Source organism: Morchella sextelata (assembly GCF_020137385.1).
Source record: "Morchella sextelata strain SCLS chromosome Unknown scls_11, whole genome shotgun sequence".
In the NCBI taxonomy this organism is placed as follows: Eukaryota; Fungi; Ascomycota; class Pezizomycetes; order Pezizales; family Morchellaceae; genus Morchella; species Morchella sextelata.
This window is the reverse complement of record NW_025408626.1, coordinates 1,715,119-1,732,426: the sequence shown is the minus strand read 5'-3', so window position 1 is coordinate 1,732,426 and position 17,308 is coordinate 1,715,119. Positions and strand designations below refer to the sequence as shown.

Below are 17,308 nucleotides of genomic sequence, written 5' to 3'. Positions count from 1 at the left end.
TGGGGTACGTAGGAACACATCACATCATATCACATACCAGGACCATCAGAAGGTAAACGAATATATATATACATACCACATACACGTCCCTGTATCTCTCAATTGAGAGTCATCACTTCTTACATGTAGTTGACCCGACAGCACCGGCCGTACATACAGGCAAGTTTAGTATACATCCCACTCCACCCTATGTATGTACATGTACCCCTTGATTTCAAACCACAATGTACTCTACGTGAAAACACGTGCACAACATCACAATGTTCAATCAATTTAGCCATTACCCCTTCCTCTTACCTCAAACACCTGGCCCCCACCCGCGCCCTCCATCTCCCTCCCGACTTCCGTGGTTAGGGGAAAAGCAATGAAAACACCAGCGGGGTACGACCTCGCTTACATGGCCTGTTTGGGAATGGTTCATTTCGGTGCTGGTGCCGTGGGCTGAGGGATTTGGGCTATTTTTGGACTCACGGGATTGCACTCGAACGAGTGAGTTCCTGTGAAGATGGTGGCGATGGGCGGGGCCCCGGGGGGCCGAGGGCCGGGGGGGGAGGTGATGTATTTATGGTGAGGGGTTAGAGGTCATGAAACTCACTGGATTAAGTCACTCGTTCTGACTTTAACTGAATGTAATTGCAACAACCTTTGGGTTTAATTATCCTTGGGTAGACCAAAATGAAAAAAATCTAGATGTGCAAAATATGCAATACAATAATCACTTCGATATATCCGGAAAATCTTCCCAATAAACAAAGAACTATAGATACGTTAAAAATCACCCCAAATAAATAACAAATTCCTAGATCTTACCTGGTGGCCCGGTGGGTGAAGACATAATGCCACCACAAAATCTAAACAACTAGCTAGGTCGACCCCAATATTGCTCCGGATCCCTCGGCTTCGGCCGGTCCCATACCCTCCGCTGACCTTCCCGCCGCTCCGGCCACTCTCACCACCTGCTGTTGCTGGCCTGCGGCTTCCAAAGCCTTGCCTGTACCAATCCTGGGCTTGTGCACCAGCACCTGCGTCGGCACCGGCTGCGGCAACGGCCTATTCACGCTTAGCCTCCGACTCCGTCTACTACCATGCAATACCGATCCCCCCGACTCCGCTTGCTTCTTCTTTGTCAGCTCCTCCCTTAGGTTCTGTATGACCCTATGCTCTTTCAGTCCGGCCACATATGCCCCCGAATCCGCATACAGCGCCGTTCCCGGGAAATACACATGGCGCCCCCCGTCCTGATCTTCGCGGTACACGCGTGGGAATAGACACAGCACCTTGCTGTTGCATTGCTGTTCGGTTTCATCCATATCCGAAGCACACCCAAACTCGTCCTGCTCAACCTGTGATCCCCACTGCTCGGCATCGTTGTCATCGCCGAGATCGGTGGTCGCAAAGATGCGTGCTGAGCAGCGCTGCGTCGGCCGCCAGGTGGTGAATGCGATTTTGAAAAGACCGCACAGCTTCTCATGGACGCTGTCGTGATTGCCAGAGGGGATCAGGAGATATGTGAGATCTATGATCTCTGTGGCCATGTCTTGAACTTTTGTATTCAAAGAGCCTTTGGACCCGGTGTGGGAGAGAGCGGTGGTGGTGAGACTACGCCAAGTTGACTCGAGGTGTGGGCTCTTGCGGTAAAGCACGGTGGAGATCGACTCGAAGATTGTAGAAGCGTCCGGGCAAGTGCTGGGAACCACAATTGTTCGAAAGATGTTCTTGCATAAAGTGCTGGATATGTGATGCTGCACAAGAGCAAGATGTAGGAGGACGGATGCCTGAGTGTCACTGGTGGGCAACGGGAAGGGCAGGGCTGTGGCAAAATTGACGAGATATGATGATTCTTGGAGGGTGAGCTTGTGATTGGTGGGCGTTTCTGGGATGTTCGTAAACTGTTCCTTGCAGAAAAGATGGAACACCCTCGCTAGGTCTTTCCATTTCTCCTCACTATCCATATATCAGTAGTGTTTTTACATCTGGCGTTTGGGGGTGAGCGGGGATCGGGTACAAAATATTATCGTCAGGCAGACACGCCATGTTCGCCTCCAACAGTCTGAGCTTTTCGTTGGCCAAATCTAACTTTTCCCTCAAACCACAATTCTTCACATCCACATCTTCCATCTCCCTCTTCACTTTATCCAACTCATTCCTTTCGTCTCTCAATTGATCCTGATGTTTTTTCTCAAGACTCTCCACCATGGCAGAGTGACTTAGCTCCAGTTTTTCAACAGCTTGCTTGTGCTCTAACTTAATTTTCTCCAATCTCCTGTCGTGGTCATTCTTCAGTGACCCAACGTGCTTCCCTTCGTGCTCGAGACGCTTCTTGAGATTACCAACCTCAACCTTCAGGGCCTCTGAGGTCTTCATATGTACCGAATCAAATGCCGCGACTGCGGCCTCCAGCTCCTTGATTCGTTGAGCCTTGACGGACAACTCCTCTGAGGTAGCTACATGAGCGTGAAGTTGTGGTATAATGTTTGGTAGTGTTTCTAGAAGATTGTTTAGTTCGGTAATGGGTGACACGAGGGTTTCTAGATAACGGGCCAGGTCCCCTGGAGCCTGATTATTTCTATCTGGCGAGACCGAAGAGCGTTTGGGGTTTCTCGGCATTGTGGTAAAGATGTTGCACTTTTTTAAAAGAGTTAAATTTGTATAATGTCCAATAACGAACTGGCTCTGATACTACCAAAGCCAAAACCACGCACAGCTCATGAATATTTATATATATATATATATCAATACTCAGTATCCAGCTATTATTAAATCAAATGTTCCAGTGTGTACTGGCGACAACCACCTGGTCGAATTGCCAAGTAAATAAGGCCCCCCGAGAATACCGGTCTGGACTGGAAAAAGCAGTGATTATCCGTGTGAGACCTCGTTTGCAGTCTTGAAAACTCTTTCCCTGGGTGCTCTTGCCTTGCAGAGCTGTCGGTATGAGGCTTGCCAAAGTAGCAAACAAACAGAAACATCGGGAAAAAGGAATATTCGCTTCCTTGATATTCTCTCATGCTCTGCAAGTTTAATCGGGACCACCGACGGATCGTGTCGAGATCCAGTTCTTGAGGCGTTACGGGTAATAATTCATAATTCTGAGCGGTTTGGTTGGCCCAGTTAATATTTCTATGTATCTTCCCGTAAATAATCATCGAAGAGGGTCCGTGTGTAGCTTGAGCGAGTGATGGCCTATGAAGAGAATGATATTTTCGAATAAGGCCCCCCGCATTTCTTTTTAGAGAAGAAATGTGTGCTTATTTCTACCTCATCGTTAATTTAAGGGCAAACGCGAGAAATGTGATATCCTCTTGTGCTGCTTCTCATGTACTCCTCCATCATGAAGATTGTATGCAAGCATCGTAGCAGGGATGGACTTCCCGTACTGATACAAGGCCATCCTAAACACAAGAATAGAAGACGATCATTTCTTTCCATACTAGATGTGCGAGTCCCCCCCAAATCTCGCCCACCGTCAACTAGAGATGTAGCGTGTGCATATTGCATGCATATTACATTCACCCCGTCATACGATATTTCAGCAACAGTATGGAATGTTGTTTAAGAAGTGGCTTTATGTGTTTCAGTACGTGGCGAGCATCTATAACTTCCTATTCAAAGTCAGCATTGTATAACTTCGCTGTTCTGAGGGTTGGAACAAGTACGGCCGATTGTAACATGTCGAAGTAGGACCGGAGAAACGATCAATTGATACAAGTATTGCTGAGCCCAACCTCTGCTTCATGCAAGTCTTCGGGACAGATATTTGAACTTATGAGTGTGACGTTGTTAAAGTCGTGTCTCGTGTCCTACATGTATGTAGTATGCCACGTGGCAGCTCAATGCGTCGTTTTCACCAAGCCCCTCTTCGCATACGAGTAATTTACAAGATGCATATGAAAAAGGCGCCGCTATTATATTGCGTAGTGGCCACTTTTACGCCGTCAATTTTATAATTGACGGCGTATACGATAAGAATTAGATCTACAATTTAGAGGCTGAAAAACTTTGGGCTGTAGCCTGTTGCCAAACCGGTACCTTTATTCCACGTATATATTAGAAAAATAACGGTCGTCCGAGGTTATTACTAAGTATATTCGTACCACTTGCATGGGATCTCCAGGACCCTCTGGCTTTATAATTTAGCGTTCTGGAACCCAGCGAGAGACTCTCTCGCAATGCAAGTAGCGAGTGGTGGTTCGTGAGTATAATGGCGCTCAGGTTCAGCTTGAACCAGTGCTGCCCAGCTTAAAAATTGTACTTTTGGTATTCCAGTGATCCATAGATATAGCGGTAAAGAACTATCTTCCGTCGCGCGAAATTGCATCGGGATCAATGTCTGCTATATATTTGAGAGGCAGTTGAGTTTTATGCAACAACCTTATCGGGTGAGTTACATAGATCAGGCATGCCATGTTTCAGTAGGCTTTGCCTCACTTCCAGCCTGTAATGTAATATATGGTAGCGTCTTGTCCTTCGAGTGATGATCCATGAAGGCCTCCTCCGTAACAACTAAGCCTTAGCCGGTCCTCAAAACGGCATCCACGGATTTTGCCGCCGTCAGTCCAACCCAACCAACGCGCCCACACTCCTCTGATCCTAGCATGACCAGGTCTGCACACCACCACCATGTTTCTCTGTGTTTCGTCACAGTTACTAAGGGGCAGATAGCTCAATGGTAGAGCACTTGGCTTGGTGAGGTGATGTTACACGTTCGATTCCCCCCCCTCTCAGGCGGTGCCGAGGGCAGGCGCTGGGGCTCAAGTGGGACGACGTAGGTGATTAAGTGCCAACGAAATGCAGGAGATCTGGGTTCGAATCCCGGTCCGCCCATGATTTCTTTTTTGCTCGTTTGGAGCTGGCTTGATAGGAAACCTAACCCACTGGGTGCCAAGGAAGGAGCACATGCGCCAAGGGAAATAAATGGATCGCTCGGGTGGTTTGTGTAACGATACATGTAGCTAAACAACCGAGTCTTGACCCGGGGACAGACAAGCTCAAGGGTAGAGAAATGATCAAGCTCAGTACTCGTTGGATTCTTTGGAACGCATAATCCCCATTTCTTGATGGCAGAAAACTACATGTACTCTTCAAATCCGGCACTTCTGGAACAGCTTGCGACACCTAGTAGAGGTCTGAGTTCGAGACGGACCAGCATACCCAAATCGTTACTTTTGTGAGGTGGATTCTACTTAAGGGTACTGAAAATCGTACTAGAGGAGAGTATGGGACTGTGGTATTCACATGTAACGGTGGCTCCTCTACTAGTAGGTGCTTTTCAGTCTAGAAACCGGTCAAGGGTCCAATAACGGGGGTTGCTACGCGACCCGCCAAGGTGCAGCTCCCACAGCTCAACACTCAACAGCCACAGATGGCCCAAGCGGGCTTTCAAGTGTGAGCCTCACACCCAACACCCACTGCCCACTGATCTCGCGACACCCCCCCCCCCCCCCCCAAATCGACTATTCCCACCTCACACGAGACCCACGGAGAGGGAGAGAGAAATCCCCTGAATACTCACTCTTAATCTCTCTGCAATGCCAGACTCATCCTCGTCCTCCCCGCTGGAGCTCACCCCTCCAGCAACTAGCTACCACCCCTCCTCCGCCGTAGATGCAGACGACGACGAGGATCCCTACATTCACACCCCCGAGAGCGACACCGATAGCAATTCTGGGTTTGCGGTCACCGGAGAGGACGGGTATGAGCTGCGGCCGTTGTCACGATCGGCAAAGGAACAGGAAGAGGTGTATGCAGATGAGCACGGCACCCTGATAGCACCCGGACACGATAGTTCTGGGGACGAAGGAGGGGCCAGTGGCGGTGCGGTAGTATACGATGCCAGTGATGAGGAGGGATCATCGTCAAATATACGGAGACGACGGAGACGGCGGCCCAGGATGAGGAAGGAATTCCTGTACACGAGAGAGGAGGAAGGGAAGGTCGTAAGGAAGTTTGACCTGCACTTGGTCGGCTTTTTGGCGGCGCTGTATATGCTGTCGTTCTTGGATCGTAGTAGTTGCGTATCCCTCTCTCTCCTGGATAACCTGTGGCGGGGTGGTGATGGCTAATGTGGTGGGGTGTGGTGCAGATATCGGAAATGTTAGTACCTACATGTTGAGTGGATTGCAGTTGGGGTTAGGAGATGCAGGCAGGGGGTGGGGGACCGCAGGCTGACATGGGTGTGGTTTAGGCGAAAGTAGCGGGTATGAATAAGGATCTGGGGCTGACCGGAGCCCAATATGAGTGGCTGCTGACAGCGTTCTACATGACGTACATTGTAAGCACCGCTCCGAATCATAGTTGGTGAATAAAGTACTGACATGTTTCTAGAGTTTTGAATGGATGACACTGTGTTACAAGGTGTTTGCGGCACACAAATACATCGCATGCTGTGTAATGGGGTAAGTCTATTCAAACCCAGCAGTATTACTCAAAACTCAATTCACTAACGAGGCCAATAATAGATGGGGGTTTGTAGCAAGCATGCGTGAGACCTCCGAACCAATTTCGTCCCATATTCGGTATAACACGAGAAGCTAATCGAAGAGAGCGGAAGTATAGAAGGACTGGCCACAAACTGGTGGTATATGCTATTTTTCCGGGCATTGCTCGGCATCACCGAAGCTGCTTTTGGTCCAGGTACATCGAACAATCTGATAATTTGTTGCCAACATAGATACTGATCTAGACCGCAGGTGTCCCATTCTACCTCTCCTTCTTCTACCGCCGCGAAGTAGATACTCCCAATCCATCTCTTATTTCTTGTCCTAATGTCCACTAGGAACTCGCCCTCCGATGCGGTCTTTTTATATCTGCCGCCCCTCTCGCAACAGCTTATGCCGGCTTCCTCGCATATGCCCTTACCTCTATCCCGTCCGCCATAGCTCCCTGGCGTCTCCTCTTCATCCTTGAAGGCTTCCCGTCCATGATCGCGGCCGTCGTCGCCTACTACATCATCCCCGACCTCCCCTCTGACGCGCGCTTCCTCACCACCGACGAAAAGAAGATCGCGCGCCGACGCCTCCTCGTCGTCACCGACGAGGGCGATCACTCCGCCGCTGCCACAATGCGTGAGGAGGAAGACCACCAGAGCGGTGTGCGCTGGAGCGAAGTGTTTGCAGCACTTCGAGACGGCGGAAACTGGATTGTTGCGTTGATGTACTTCTTCTGCAACGTTTCGTTCTCTAGCCTGCCTGTATTTCTACCCACTATAATCAATGACATGGGATACAAGTCAACCACGGCACAGGCGCTCTCGGCTCCGCCGTATATATTCGCGTTTGTGCTTGTCCTGCTGAGTACGTGGATATCCGACCGCTACACCACCCGCAGCATCCCGATAATTTTGTGCTGTCTCCTTGGTGCCATCGGCTATGCGCTGCTTGCCGCAACCGGGAGTCTCCAGAGCTCTCTGGACACTGCACTTGCTGGTGTGGAGTCCGTAGAGGCTGCCGGGCCAGGACGGTGGTGGGAGAGCTATGTGAGCGAAGCACAGTGGGTGAAGAGCGAGACCGTGGGCGTGGGCGTAAAATACACAGGCGTATTCATGGCTGCTGGCGGCATATTCTCTGCGATTGCGCTGGTGATGGTCTGGGTTGTCAACAACGGTGAGAGCGAGAGCGGCCGTGGCGCCGGGATTGGACTAGTCCAAGTTGTTGGGTAAGTGCGACGTTATTTCTTCTTCTTCATGAATGATTGGCTAATACGATAGGTCTGGCAGCCAATGCGGGCCCCTACTCGGGACAAAGCTATACCCTCCAGAAGACGGCCCATACTACGTCCGCGGTATGTCGACATGCTGTGGGGCGCTGGTCATGGTGTGTCTGCTGGCATACCTTCAGCGGTGGCGGCTGAAGAGAAAGAATCTCAGACGTGAGAGGAAAAATGTGTTGGAGGGGCGGCCAAGGGAGACGGGGTTCAGGTTTATATTGTAATAAGGTGCGTGGGTGTGTGTTGTAGCTATTGGAAGAGTAGTGTAGATTGGTGGGAATGCGTGTTAATAAATTACAGCGGGTTTGGGTTCGTTTGTTTTTGTTGATTTCTGTGCGTTTTCTTTTCTTTTTGTATGCTTTTTTGTGCGCTCTCTTGTGTGCTTAGTTTTATTGTGCTGTTTAGTCTTGTTCTGTGCTGTTCTGCGGTTGTGCGTCGTGGGTGGTCGATGAGGGTAATGATGTTGATGATGGTAATAATTAGATATGAGGACGCCCTATAACTGCATGGAATATTGAACTGTAATATAATATATCTATCTCCTCCTATATTTATAAGCAGGTTCTAAAGATACCTACATACATCACTCAAACAAAGCCAGCACAGTAAAGCACTCCAGGTATATATTCCTCTGATCATAATTTTATAATCTCTGGCTACAAACCGCGAGCCCTAGACACAGAGGTGCAAGCTCTCTAGAATAATTGTACTCCTGCTCGGAGTGCTAAATATGAGAATCAACTAGATATTCTGGCCATGGTGATTAAGACTCAATACAATTGTAAGTTGTTTTAAGGCGCTGTACATACAAGGTACATGTTACTCCGGCCCGCGAGACAAGATGCGCAATCGAGTGATCGTTTGTGACGCAGTTATGGTAAACCGTGAGGGAAGCTTGATCATGAGGTTGGAGATTGCATATGGAAGAATATGATTTCTGTAGAAGTCTTTCTCGTAAGCAGACCTTAGCTATTGGGCATAAGTACAACAGATGTGAAAGAATACGAAGACTCCTGCTTGCTTTTCCCAGCCGTTTCAATCTCCACGTGCGCCAAGAGTCTATCGAGTTAGAACTTATGTACACCCGCAGGAAAAAAGTGAGGAAACAACGAGTAGCGTGACAACGAGTGCGTCTAACTTGACATCCCCGCACCCGCAATACAGCCCCACGAGTATTCCCTAGCCATGCCTTTTGACAATTCCGGAAAGCGAAGGGAGGCTACTCTGAATGAAAACATAAAAGTTATTGAAGCCCAAGCTAGGGAAGAGTGGGAAAGGCTAGATTGGGAAAATGTATATAAAATCATTGACAGCATACCAAAGAGAATTGCAGCAGTAGTAAAGAACAAGGGAAGTCATAAAAAGTGGTAAATATAGTTCAGAGGCCGTAGTATCTATTCTGTATCTCATTGTGTAGTCATATTACTTCTATTCATTTCCATTTTCACTTTTTCATTGGGGTTCGGATTGGTTGCACTCGTTGTTTCCTCACTCCTTTCCTGCGGGTGTACATGTTATAGCTCATAACTAAGTGTTATTTCTAAGTTTCTCCAAATGGACGGTTATATTCTCCATGGATAAAGCTAGCATTTGAAATAATCAAATCAATGGTTTATGAACCTGAACAACAAATAATCAATACATACAAGTATATAGCGTCGATCCCATGATCCCACCCATGCATACTCCCATGGAGTTCTAACCTACATCCATTTTAATAAAAAGAGCTGTCCGAAAGGAGCTCTACAATCGAGTGATGACCATTCTCTTCTGCTATCTCCAACGCCGTTGGACCACATCTATCACAATTGATGTCGGCTCCAGACTCCAAAAGTAACCTCACAACATTCGAATGTCCGCCCTCTGCTGCTGCCCATAGAGCTGTTTTGCCCTTCTTTTCGCACGGCCCAGCGTTTACATCGGCCGAGTTTTCCAATAATAACTGGACTACATCGGTGTGTCCGTTCTCTGCGGCTGCCTGTATTGCCGTTCGGCCCCAAAGATTGCAGGGCTCCGCATTGACATCGGCCGACTTCTCTAGAAGCATTTCGACAATATAGACAAACCCACCGCCAGCAGCGGCTTGTAACGCGGTGCGTCCCTTTTGTTTACAGGGCATTGTGTTTACCTCAGCACCATTTCGCAAAAGAAAATCTACTGCTCCTTCTTGCCCGTTCCCAGCTGCAGCCTGCAATGCTGTTCGTCCATCCAAATCACATGGCTTTTCATTTACTTCAGCCTTATGTTTCTTTACGAGGTCCACCAATATCTCCGTAAAACCATAGGAAGCGGCCGCTTGTAGGGCTGTGAGGCCTCCTTTTTGCGCCGCCTTGGCGTGAATATCTGCTCCGTTTTCCAATAAGAACCTGACCAATTTGGTGTTTCCTGACTCTGCTGCAGCTTGCAGCGCTGTTCGCCCTCTCCAGACGGGGCCAGCCTCGGCATTGATATTTGCACCCCAATCAAGGAGCAATTTTACCACACCAAGGTGACCCCCTTTGGCTGCAGTCTGCAATAAACTCCACCCCTTAATGGTAGTATGGGGTAAATTCGTGTCTCCTTTGAAGGTTTTTAATAGCATATCTAGGAGCGAAGTACATCCTTTGTGCGATGCGTCATATGCTAAGGATACATAGTTTTTTCCCACTGCATTGAGGATATCTTGAATTTTGTCTGGGCTAGGGCTCTCTCTGTGTGCACGAATGAGACTTTTAGCTAACGTAGAATCAATACCCAGGGAGATCATTTCGTTTGTGATGTCTTCGAAATATGCATCTGAAGACCCTAACTGGGTAAACCAATCGTGTTTTAACGCCGCTTCTGCCGTCATGCGGAATTCGGGACTAGCAACTAATAGCTTCATGATAAAGTCTATGCCCTTGAGACCGACGCTCGCGTTGTGCAACGGTTGGAAGGGGAAATCGATCTTTTCTTCACAGAAATCAATCAACATTGCCATGTTGATCGAACGCTCGGGTGGACCATCTGCAATCCACGATACCTCGGAAACTTCCTCCTCTGGAGCCGGCTCTTCCAGAAATGGCGCCTCCGTCGTCAACAATTCATAAACCATACAGCCCAATGACCACATATCGAGAGCAAATGGATATTCTCCTCCTAAGGCGTGCCTTTGAATCGATAATCCTAGCATCTCTGGGGCTTGATAAGTTACGGTTCCACATTGAGTCCTTAACATGGTGTTTATTGTGGATTTGGACGCCCCAAAATCAGCTAGCTTGACGTGGAGTGGTGACCATGACGTAATAAGAACATTCTACAGGTCCATCAGCTTTTATTTTCTTTACTGGCCACAGGGTTTAGAACCGGAGGTTTCAGATCGCGGTGATAGATCTTTCTCTCGTGCAGGATTACGAGCGCTCCCAATAGTTGCTGGGTGATGATGACGGCATTCGAGTGGGCATCTCCTTTAAAACTCTTGATATAACTGCCCAGATCACCGAGTGGAGCGTATTCCATCGCGATGAAAAAATAAAAATCATCTTCGTACCATCCGAAAAACTCGACAAATAAATCCAGGCGCTTTCGGGACATTAGTACCAGCTCCAAACAGTTCAAATGACATTCTTACATCCTGGACCATTATCAACGCCTTTACTTCACGTTGAATATAAAGGTTGTTTGTGGTGGATGAGCCTCGTAAAATCCTTTTGACTGCCCTCATGGATTCCATCCCCCCAATCACCGCTTTTTCAAGCCTTACGCTCCCAAAGCCTCCCTTTCCAAGCTCCCTTTCCTTCCTCCATGTGATAGTTTCTCCGTTTTCTGCTATCTGTTTTGAGTGATCTTCGTGAAATGTAACATTTAGTTTGTAAGAGCTTAAGTTGGGGATTTCGACGTTCGAAGTCATGTTGGTTTATGCTAACAAGAATGCTGGTGAATGATGAGTACTTTATCGATCGTCGTAATCATAGTGTAGTATAAAGATATGTCCTGGCTTAAGTACCCCTCCTTAAGGCTGCAATACATCGGGCCTCGCGGGTAAACACTGATGGCAACCTTGCCCTTGCCAGGTAGACATTGAAGCAGCGCGCTTAAGAGATTTCGGATCATATTGCAGTTCTGTCACGTCGCAGACATCGGTTGGAGAACCTATCAGTATCTCCCTCCTGCCTTGATCAAAAGCAATGGAGGGTTCCAATTTCGATCAGTAATGCATGTACGTACCTACTAAATTTAGTGGAAGGGAGACGAACCTTCTGGTTGGCGGCTATTTCAATCATAAAACATCACTCGATAACGCATCATTGAGTTAGCGCCCAATATTCGCTTTTAGACTATTACCAGCCATAATCTAGGATTCATCTCTGGACAATCGTCTTAAAGAAAGATTTAATAGCTGAACGTTGTGGGGAGCCTGCTTTTAAAGAAAGTTAAAATATATGCTGCTCATGAATAATTTTAAGACGACACGATAACCTCGGAAAAATGCATTACCTATATGAACACCAAGTTTATCTTCACAATTACTATATCGAAATTTAAAGAGGATAGATTGATAGAGAACCAAACATATGGCCTCCAATCTAAATTGTATTCTGTTGTGGTTGATCTTGTGTTGGCCAATTGCAACTGGGGACCGGAATCGATCCGGAGATATACGGATGCAAACATAACTGAAACTGGCGACACGTAGTTACCCTACCTCGGCAAGCTCTAATAAAGCCTTGGCACCTCTATACGTTTTCAGCCTCATTCTAGACTCAGCTCCTGCAAGTTGCTCCCATTGTTGTCCACAGCTATTTTCTGAATCATTACACCGAGATTGTATCATGTGGAGACCTGGAGCTTGGAACTCGAATGCAAACGCTCCTGTGCGATCTTCATCTCCAGCACCGCTATATCCGAATAGCAGCTCCCCAAGTCCTCTACCTGGCCGCAGACCTGGAAGCCGGCCGCAGCTTGCTCACCGGACATCATCATTGAGCCTTTCATCATCGGCCAATGCTTCTACCACGAGTCTCGCCAGCTCAGTGCGACAACAGCAACAGACATTTGGCCTGAGGCGCGCGGCGACAGCTCCTATACCATCAGGTATCCGGGACCCATTGGACGTCTTAGAGGGGATACTCGGCGTACAAGTGAAGTCCGGTCTCGAAGTCGACGCTGGTGAGGAGGAAGCTGGCCGAGAGCCAGATATCGAGGATTTAGAGGATATCAACTTTGGGGCATTGAGTCTGGAGGAGTTTGTTCAGAAAGAGGAACAGCGAGAGGCGGAAGCTCAGGAGCTGGCAGCGAGAGCTAGGAAACATAGCGTGAACACACTGGTGGATTGTGAGTTCTAGACTTCTTGGTGGATATGAACCAGCGCTAACAGGGATGTGTAGATGAGCGGGAACAGGGCAAGTTTGTTGATCTACATCGGTCCATAAAAGTGCTCACGATCTCTACCTATAATCCCACGGATTTTCGCTTACCTCAGGATTATTCGAAATAGGCTTGCGACGAAGTTCTTAAATCTGTTGAATCCTATCTTTACGCCTTTCAGACGGACCTTGGGGTTGTCAGCGCGGAAATCGAGACCCTGCAGAACCGCTCAACGAATCTTAATCAGCGTCTTGATAATAGGAAAAATGTTGAGAAAGCGATCGGTCCCGTCGTGGAAGATATTGCATTATCGCCAAGGGTTATACGAAAGATCGTGGAGGGCGAGGTCAATGATAGTTGGGTGAAGGCTCTGAAAGAAGCAGATCGTAAGATGAAAGCCATCGAAGTCCTGGATGCTACCAAGGTCAAAGCAGCACAAGATGTCAAGCCGGAATTAGAAAGACTCACGCATAAAGTCTGCTTTCCCATATTAAGACTTGTCGATTTTTGAGTATTTGACCTTATACTAACTATGCTCAGGCGATCGAAAGGGTAAGGGATTTCTTCGTGGCCAAAATAAAAGCCATTAGAGTTCCTGGTGCAAACGCCCAAATCATCCAGCAGCAAGGATTCATTCGGTACAAGGAACTCTTCCTATTCATGGCAACCCACCATGCGCAACTTGCAGAAGAAATTGGGCAAGCTTATATCAACACAATGCGTTGGTACTACCTCAGTCACTTCCAGCGCTATAATGCAGCACTTCAGAAACTCAAACTTCACACCATGGACAAGCATGATACAGTTGGTCAAGACGAGCCGGCACGAAGAAACAACCTTCTCCCATCTCTCAAATCGGTCCCAGCGGCTTCATATGACCCTTTCAATATTGGTCGCCGGATCGACACCCTCAAAAACCGGACTGCACCAATTATGACCTCTCATCAGGCCGAGGAGGACAGAACGACCCACTATCCGGAAGTTTACTTTCGCCACTTCAATGCTGCCCTCGTCGAGAATGCATGTGCGGAATATCTCTTCATTACAGACTTTTTCTCTCATAAAACCTATGATCAAGCATCGGCAATGTTCTCTGCCATATTTTCGCCCACTTTCGCGCTTGCACAAACGGTCACCAAACACCTCATTGATGCCACACTTGATTGTCACGGCGTTTTACTATGCGTAAGACTAAACCAATATTCCGCCTTCGAAATGCAAAAGCGCCGGGTTCCTGCAGCGGACGCATACATCAACGCGACCAGCATGCTTCTCTGGCCTCGGTTCCAGATTGTTATGGATGCCCATTGCGAGTCACTCCGCAAATCCTCTCTTATTGGTAGTGGCAGCGGGAGAGGCCAACTCAGCGCTCTTGGTTTGGCAGCAACAAATACAGCTAAACAAAGTGCTGCACCACACTTCCTCACGCAGAGGTTCGCATGTTTTGTTCAAGGAATACTAGCCCTGAGTAGCGAGGCCGGCGATGATGAACCTGTTGCGAATAGTCTGGGACGCTTAAGGGGAGATTTCGAATCGTTCTTGACCAAGCTCAGTGCTGGGATTGGGGAGAAAGGAAAGAGGGAGCGATTTTTGTTCAATAATTATTCATTGGTTCTGACAATTATATCAGTGAGTTTACCTTTCCTTTAGCAGTTTGAAGAGTAGTTATTTACTGTATACGTGCGGTAGGATACGGAAGGTAAACTAGCGACTGAGCAGAAAGCACACTTTGATGTACTTAAAAAGGCATATGAAGCATAGGAGAGAAATACTAGCCTAGCTAGTGGATTAGATTTAATTATTCGGCGACTTAAGGTTGTTTTACTTTTTGCCTTTTTCGTTTTGCAATAAACGGCGTTATTTCTTTTTCCTATGGAGGGAAACGTGTCCTTTCTTTTGGTTTCTATCAACTCAAAATGGAATGAAACTAATAGATCTTCAATTGGAGAGAACCGGGAATGGATTAAATATGTTAACTTCGTTTGTAGAATATGATTATAGCGACATACATGTATGTTGATAATCCTTTTGCGGGAGGATGGATCTTCGTTCTGTATAATTATTACACTTTTTTTCAAAATACGCGCGTTTGGTTTACTGGGATTTTCTCTTTTTGACAGTGCTCTCCACGGGCTAGGGTTTGATCATTATAGCAAAATCTACATGTACGCAAGTCGCTTTTCTACCGCGTGTTGAGGTCAATTCGAGGCACCGAGTGATTGGCTGTCAAACTAGGCCACACAATCAGAGTATGTAGATACATGATACCGTAGGTTTCACTTAAGCTTTAAATCAGCCCAATTAAGAAGGGACAGATGTACTGCCTATATATATCTTCTGACACAAAGTCCACCCTTTCGCTTAAACCCGCTGTCGATCTTTCCCCTACGTTCGCCAAGCTTTGCGGCTTCGGGAACCTGGTGTAACAACCCTTAACCTAACGCCATCTTTCCTCCGCTTCTTGCTTTCGTGTGCAAACTACAAAAAACCCTTCTCACAACACCACTACCACGTACCATAGCTTATGTTCCATAGCTTTAAACTATCTTTAATGTAACAGCTTGCACACAATCCATGTCCCACCCTCCAGAACCTTCAACGGCCTCCCCATCTATTCAGGCCCCAAAACGTCGCATCCGAGCACCGCCTCCAAAAAACTGTTCCTGCGTATGGTGTGGTGCGGTGTTTACCAAGAGTGGGCTGGGGCGTCACTATGATCAGTGGGTATATGCAGTCAGCCCAGCCAGGCCAGATGATAAGCACACAGAGGAGGCGATCTCCCAGATGAGAAATCTACGCCACGACGTTCGACGGCTGCGAGGAATGAAGCATATGGATCCCAAGGAGGTGGGTATCGGGTGCGGTTGACTCGGTGCGTTTCAAGAGCGCGCTGACGGTTCGGGGTCATGTAGAAGAAGAGTCTGCAGAACCGGAGGAACTATGAAAGACATCAGGAGCAGCAGGTAGAGAAGAAGAGGGTGAAAAGGATTGCGGATATGGCTAGAAGCATGGTATTCAAGGAGCTTGCTAAAGAAGTGGAGGAGATGTAAGCCTCCGTAGGACCCTACCAATCATAGAATATCACCCATACTCCACACTAGGATTACTCAGCTTTCTCCCCACTGTTTATCTAGCGCCACAGAGTTCGGAGTATGCTAACAGCCTTTCAGAAAAGCTTCGGCCTCCTTGCCCTCGTTGCCCCACTTCACCCCCGGATCAGAACTGACCCCCACGAGTCCCCACCAAATTCTCAATTTCGCAACGCTAGCGTATCACTTTCTCCCCGCACCACCAACACTATTTACCCCCGTCCCTCTTTACCACACCGGAACCTGGAATGTAGTGCATCCTGATATCCATGAATACACGGCATTATATACGCTTTTCCGTAACTCTCCACTAAGTACGTGGTCACCTCGTTTGAACGAAGAGTGGACGAGATGGCAGCCTCTCGACGATAACGAGAAGAAACGCCTCGCATTGCAAGAGCTTGGGCGTGAATTCGCACGCAAAGGACATGAGATCGAGAGGCTAACCGCATATGCCGAATTATGGGAGACGGGGAAAAGCTTAGAGGAGAGGGCAAAGAAGTGGGAAGAGAGAGCGGCCATGTCAAGGGAGTTGTACGGAAGAGCTGAGGAGGTACAACTAACTACTGAGTTAGACCGCATGTGGAGCTCAAGGGATGGAGCTGTGGCTGGTGGGAGTAGTGGTGCTACGCCCGGCGTGGGAAATGGCCAAGGAGACGTGAATATACCCATGGATGAAGCATCATCCGGCGATTGTGATGAAGTCGATGAAGGCGATGAAGCGGGAGAAGCAGATGATGATATCAGTTATACCTGAAGATGTATGCTACGGGGCGCATTATGCGATTTGGTTCGTCAACGGACGTTCACCTTTCTTTCTTTTCTTCCAAGCCTCTTTCCTTATTTCTTTATAGCGTGTAATCTAAGACTCTGGATTTTTGCTTTTTGGGGAGAGCAATTATAAGCATAAGCTTTCTGTTCTGTTTCTTGCTTTTGATACGAATGTGTGGTTACCTACATGTATGTGCAAGTGTTTCTTACTACATACTTGTATGTACGTCGTAAGTACTTAATATACCTACATGTATTTAAGTGTTGGTACGGGTACGTGTTCAAGCAAATAGATCTATGATATAATGACGTACTCTATGAAAACGAAATCTAACGTGTCAAGCTTAAATGACTTTAATATTAGCCTCCATGGTTATTATAATCCATACTCTCCATAAGTACGGGGGGATGGCTAAACT

General features: G+C 47.6%; 5 protein-coding genes across 5 annotated transcripts; 3 read left to right on the top strand and 2 right to left on the bottom strand.

Moving 5' to 3' along the window:
• Window positions 1-863: 863 nt before the first annotated feature.
• H6S33_001880 (uncharacterized protein) lies at window positions 864-2,607 on the bottom strand (the record flags this gene model as incomplete). Its single annotated transcript, XM_044833256.1, has 2 exons — window positions 864-1,944; window positions 2,006-2,607. The coding sequence occupies 2 exons, from the start codon at window positions 2,605-2,607 to the stop codon at window positions 864-866; spliced, it is 1,683 nt and encodes a 560-aa protein (XP_044693941.1).
• Window positions 2,608-5,528: 2,921 nt separating this feature from the next.
• Window positions 5,529-7,928, top strand: H6S33_001879 (uncharacterized protein; the record flags this gene model as incomplete). Its single annotated transcript, XM_044833255.1, has 9 exons — window positions 5,529-6,009; window positions 6,083-6,093; window positions 6,185-6,271; window positions 6,325-6,395; window positions 6,459-6,481; window positions 6,541-6,633; window positions 6,690-6,727; window positions 6,776-7,653; window positions 7,706-7,928. 9 exons carry the CDS (start codon window positions 5,529-5,531, stop codon window positions 7,926-7,928), a joined length of 1,905 nt encoding a protein of 634 aa, XP_044693940.1.
• A 1,490-nt stretch (window positions 7,929-9,418) lies between these two features.
• Window positions 9,419-11,572, bottom strand: H6S33_001878 (uncharacterized protein; the record flags this gene model as incomplete). Its single annotated transcript, XM_044833254.1, has 3 exons — window positions 9,419-10,978; window positions 11,029-11,244; window positions 11,294-11,572. The coding sequence occupies 3 exons, from the start codon at window positions 11,570-11,572 to the stop codon at window positions 9,419-9,421; spliced, it is 2,055 nt and encodes a 684-aa protein (XP_044693939.1).
• Window positions 11,573-12,494: 922 nt separating this feature from the next.
• On the top strand, window positions 12,495-14,790 carry H6S33_001877 (uncharacterized protein; the record flags this gene model as incomplete). The annotated part of the gene is made up of 5 exons (XM_044833253.1): window positions 12,495-12,996; window positions 13,050-13,096; window positions 13,160-13,504; window positions 13,570-14,658; window positions 14,719-14,790. 5 exons carry the CDS (start codon window positions 12,495-12,497, stop codon window positions 14,788-14,790), a joined length of 2,055 nt encoding a protein of 684 aa, XP_044693938.1.
• Window positions 14,791-15,603: 813 nt separating this feature from the next.
• H6S33_001876 (uncharacterized protein) lies at window positions 15,604-16,875 on the top strand (the record flags this gene model as incomplete). The annotated part of the gene is made up of 3 exons (XM_044833252.1): window positions 15,604-15,876; window positions 15,942-16,075; window positions 16,200-16,875. The coding sequence occupies 3 exons, from the start codon at window positions 15,604-15,606 to the stop codon at window positions 16,873-16,875; spliced, it is 1,083 nt and encodes a 360-aa protein (XP_044693937.1).
• Window positions 16,876-17,308: the final 433 nt, after the last annotated feature.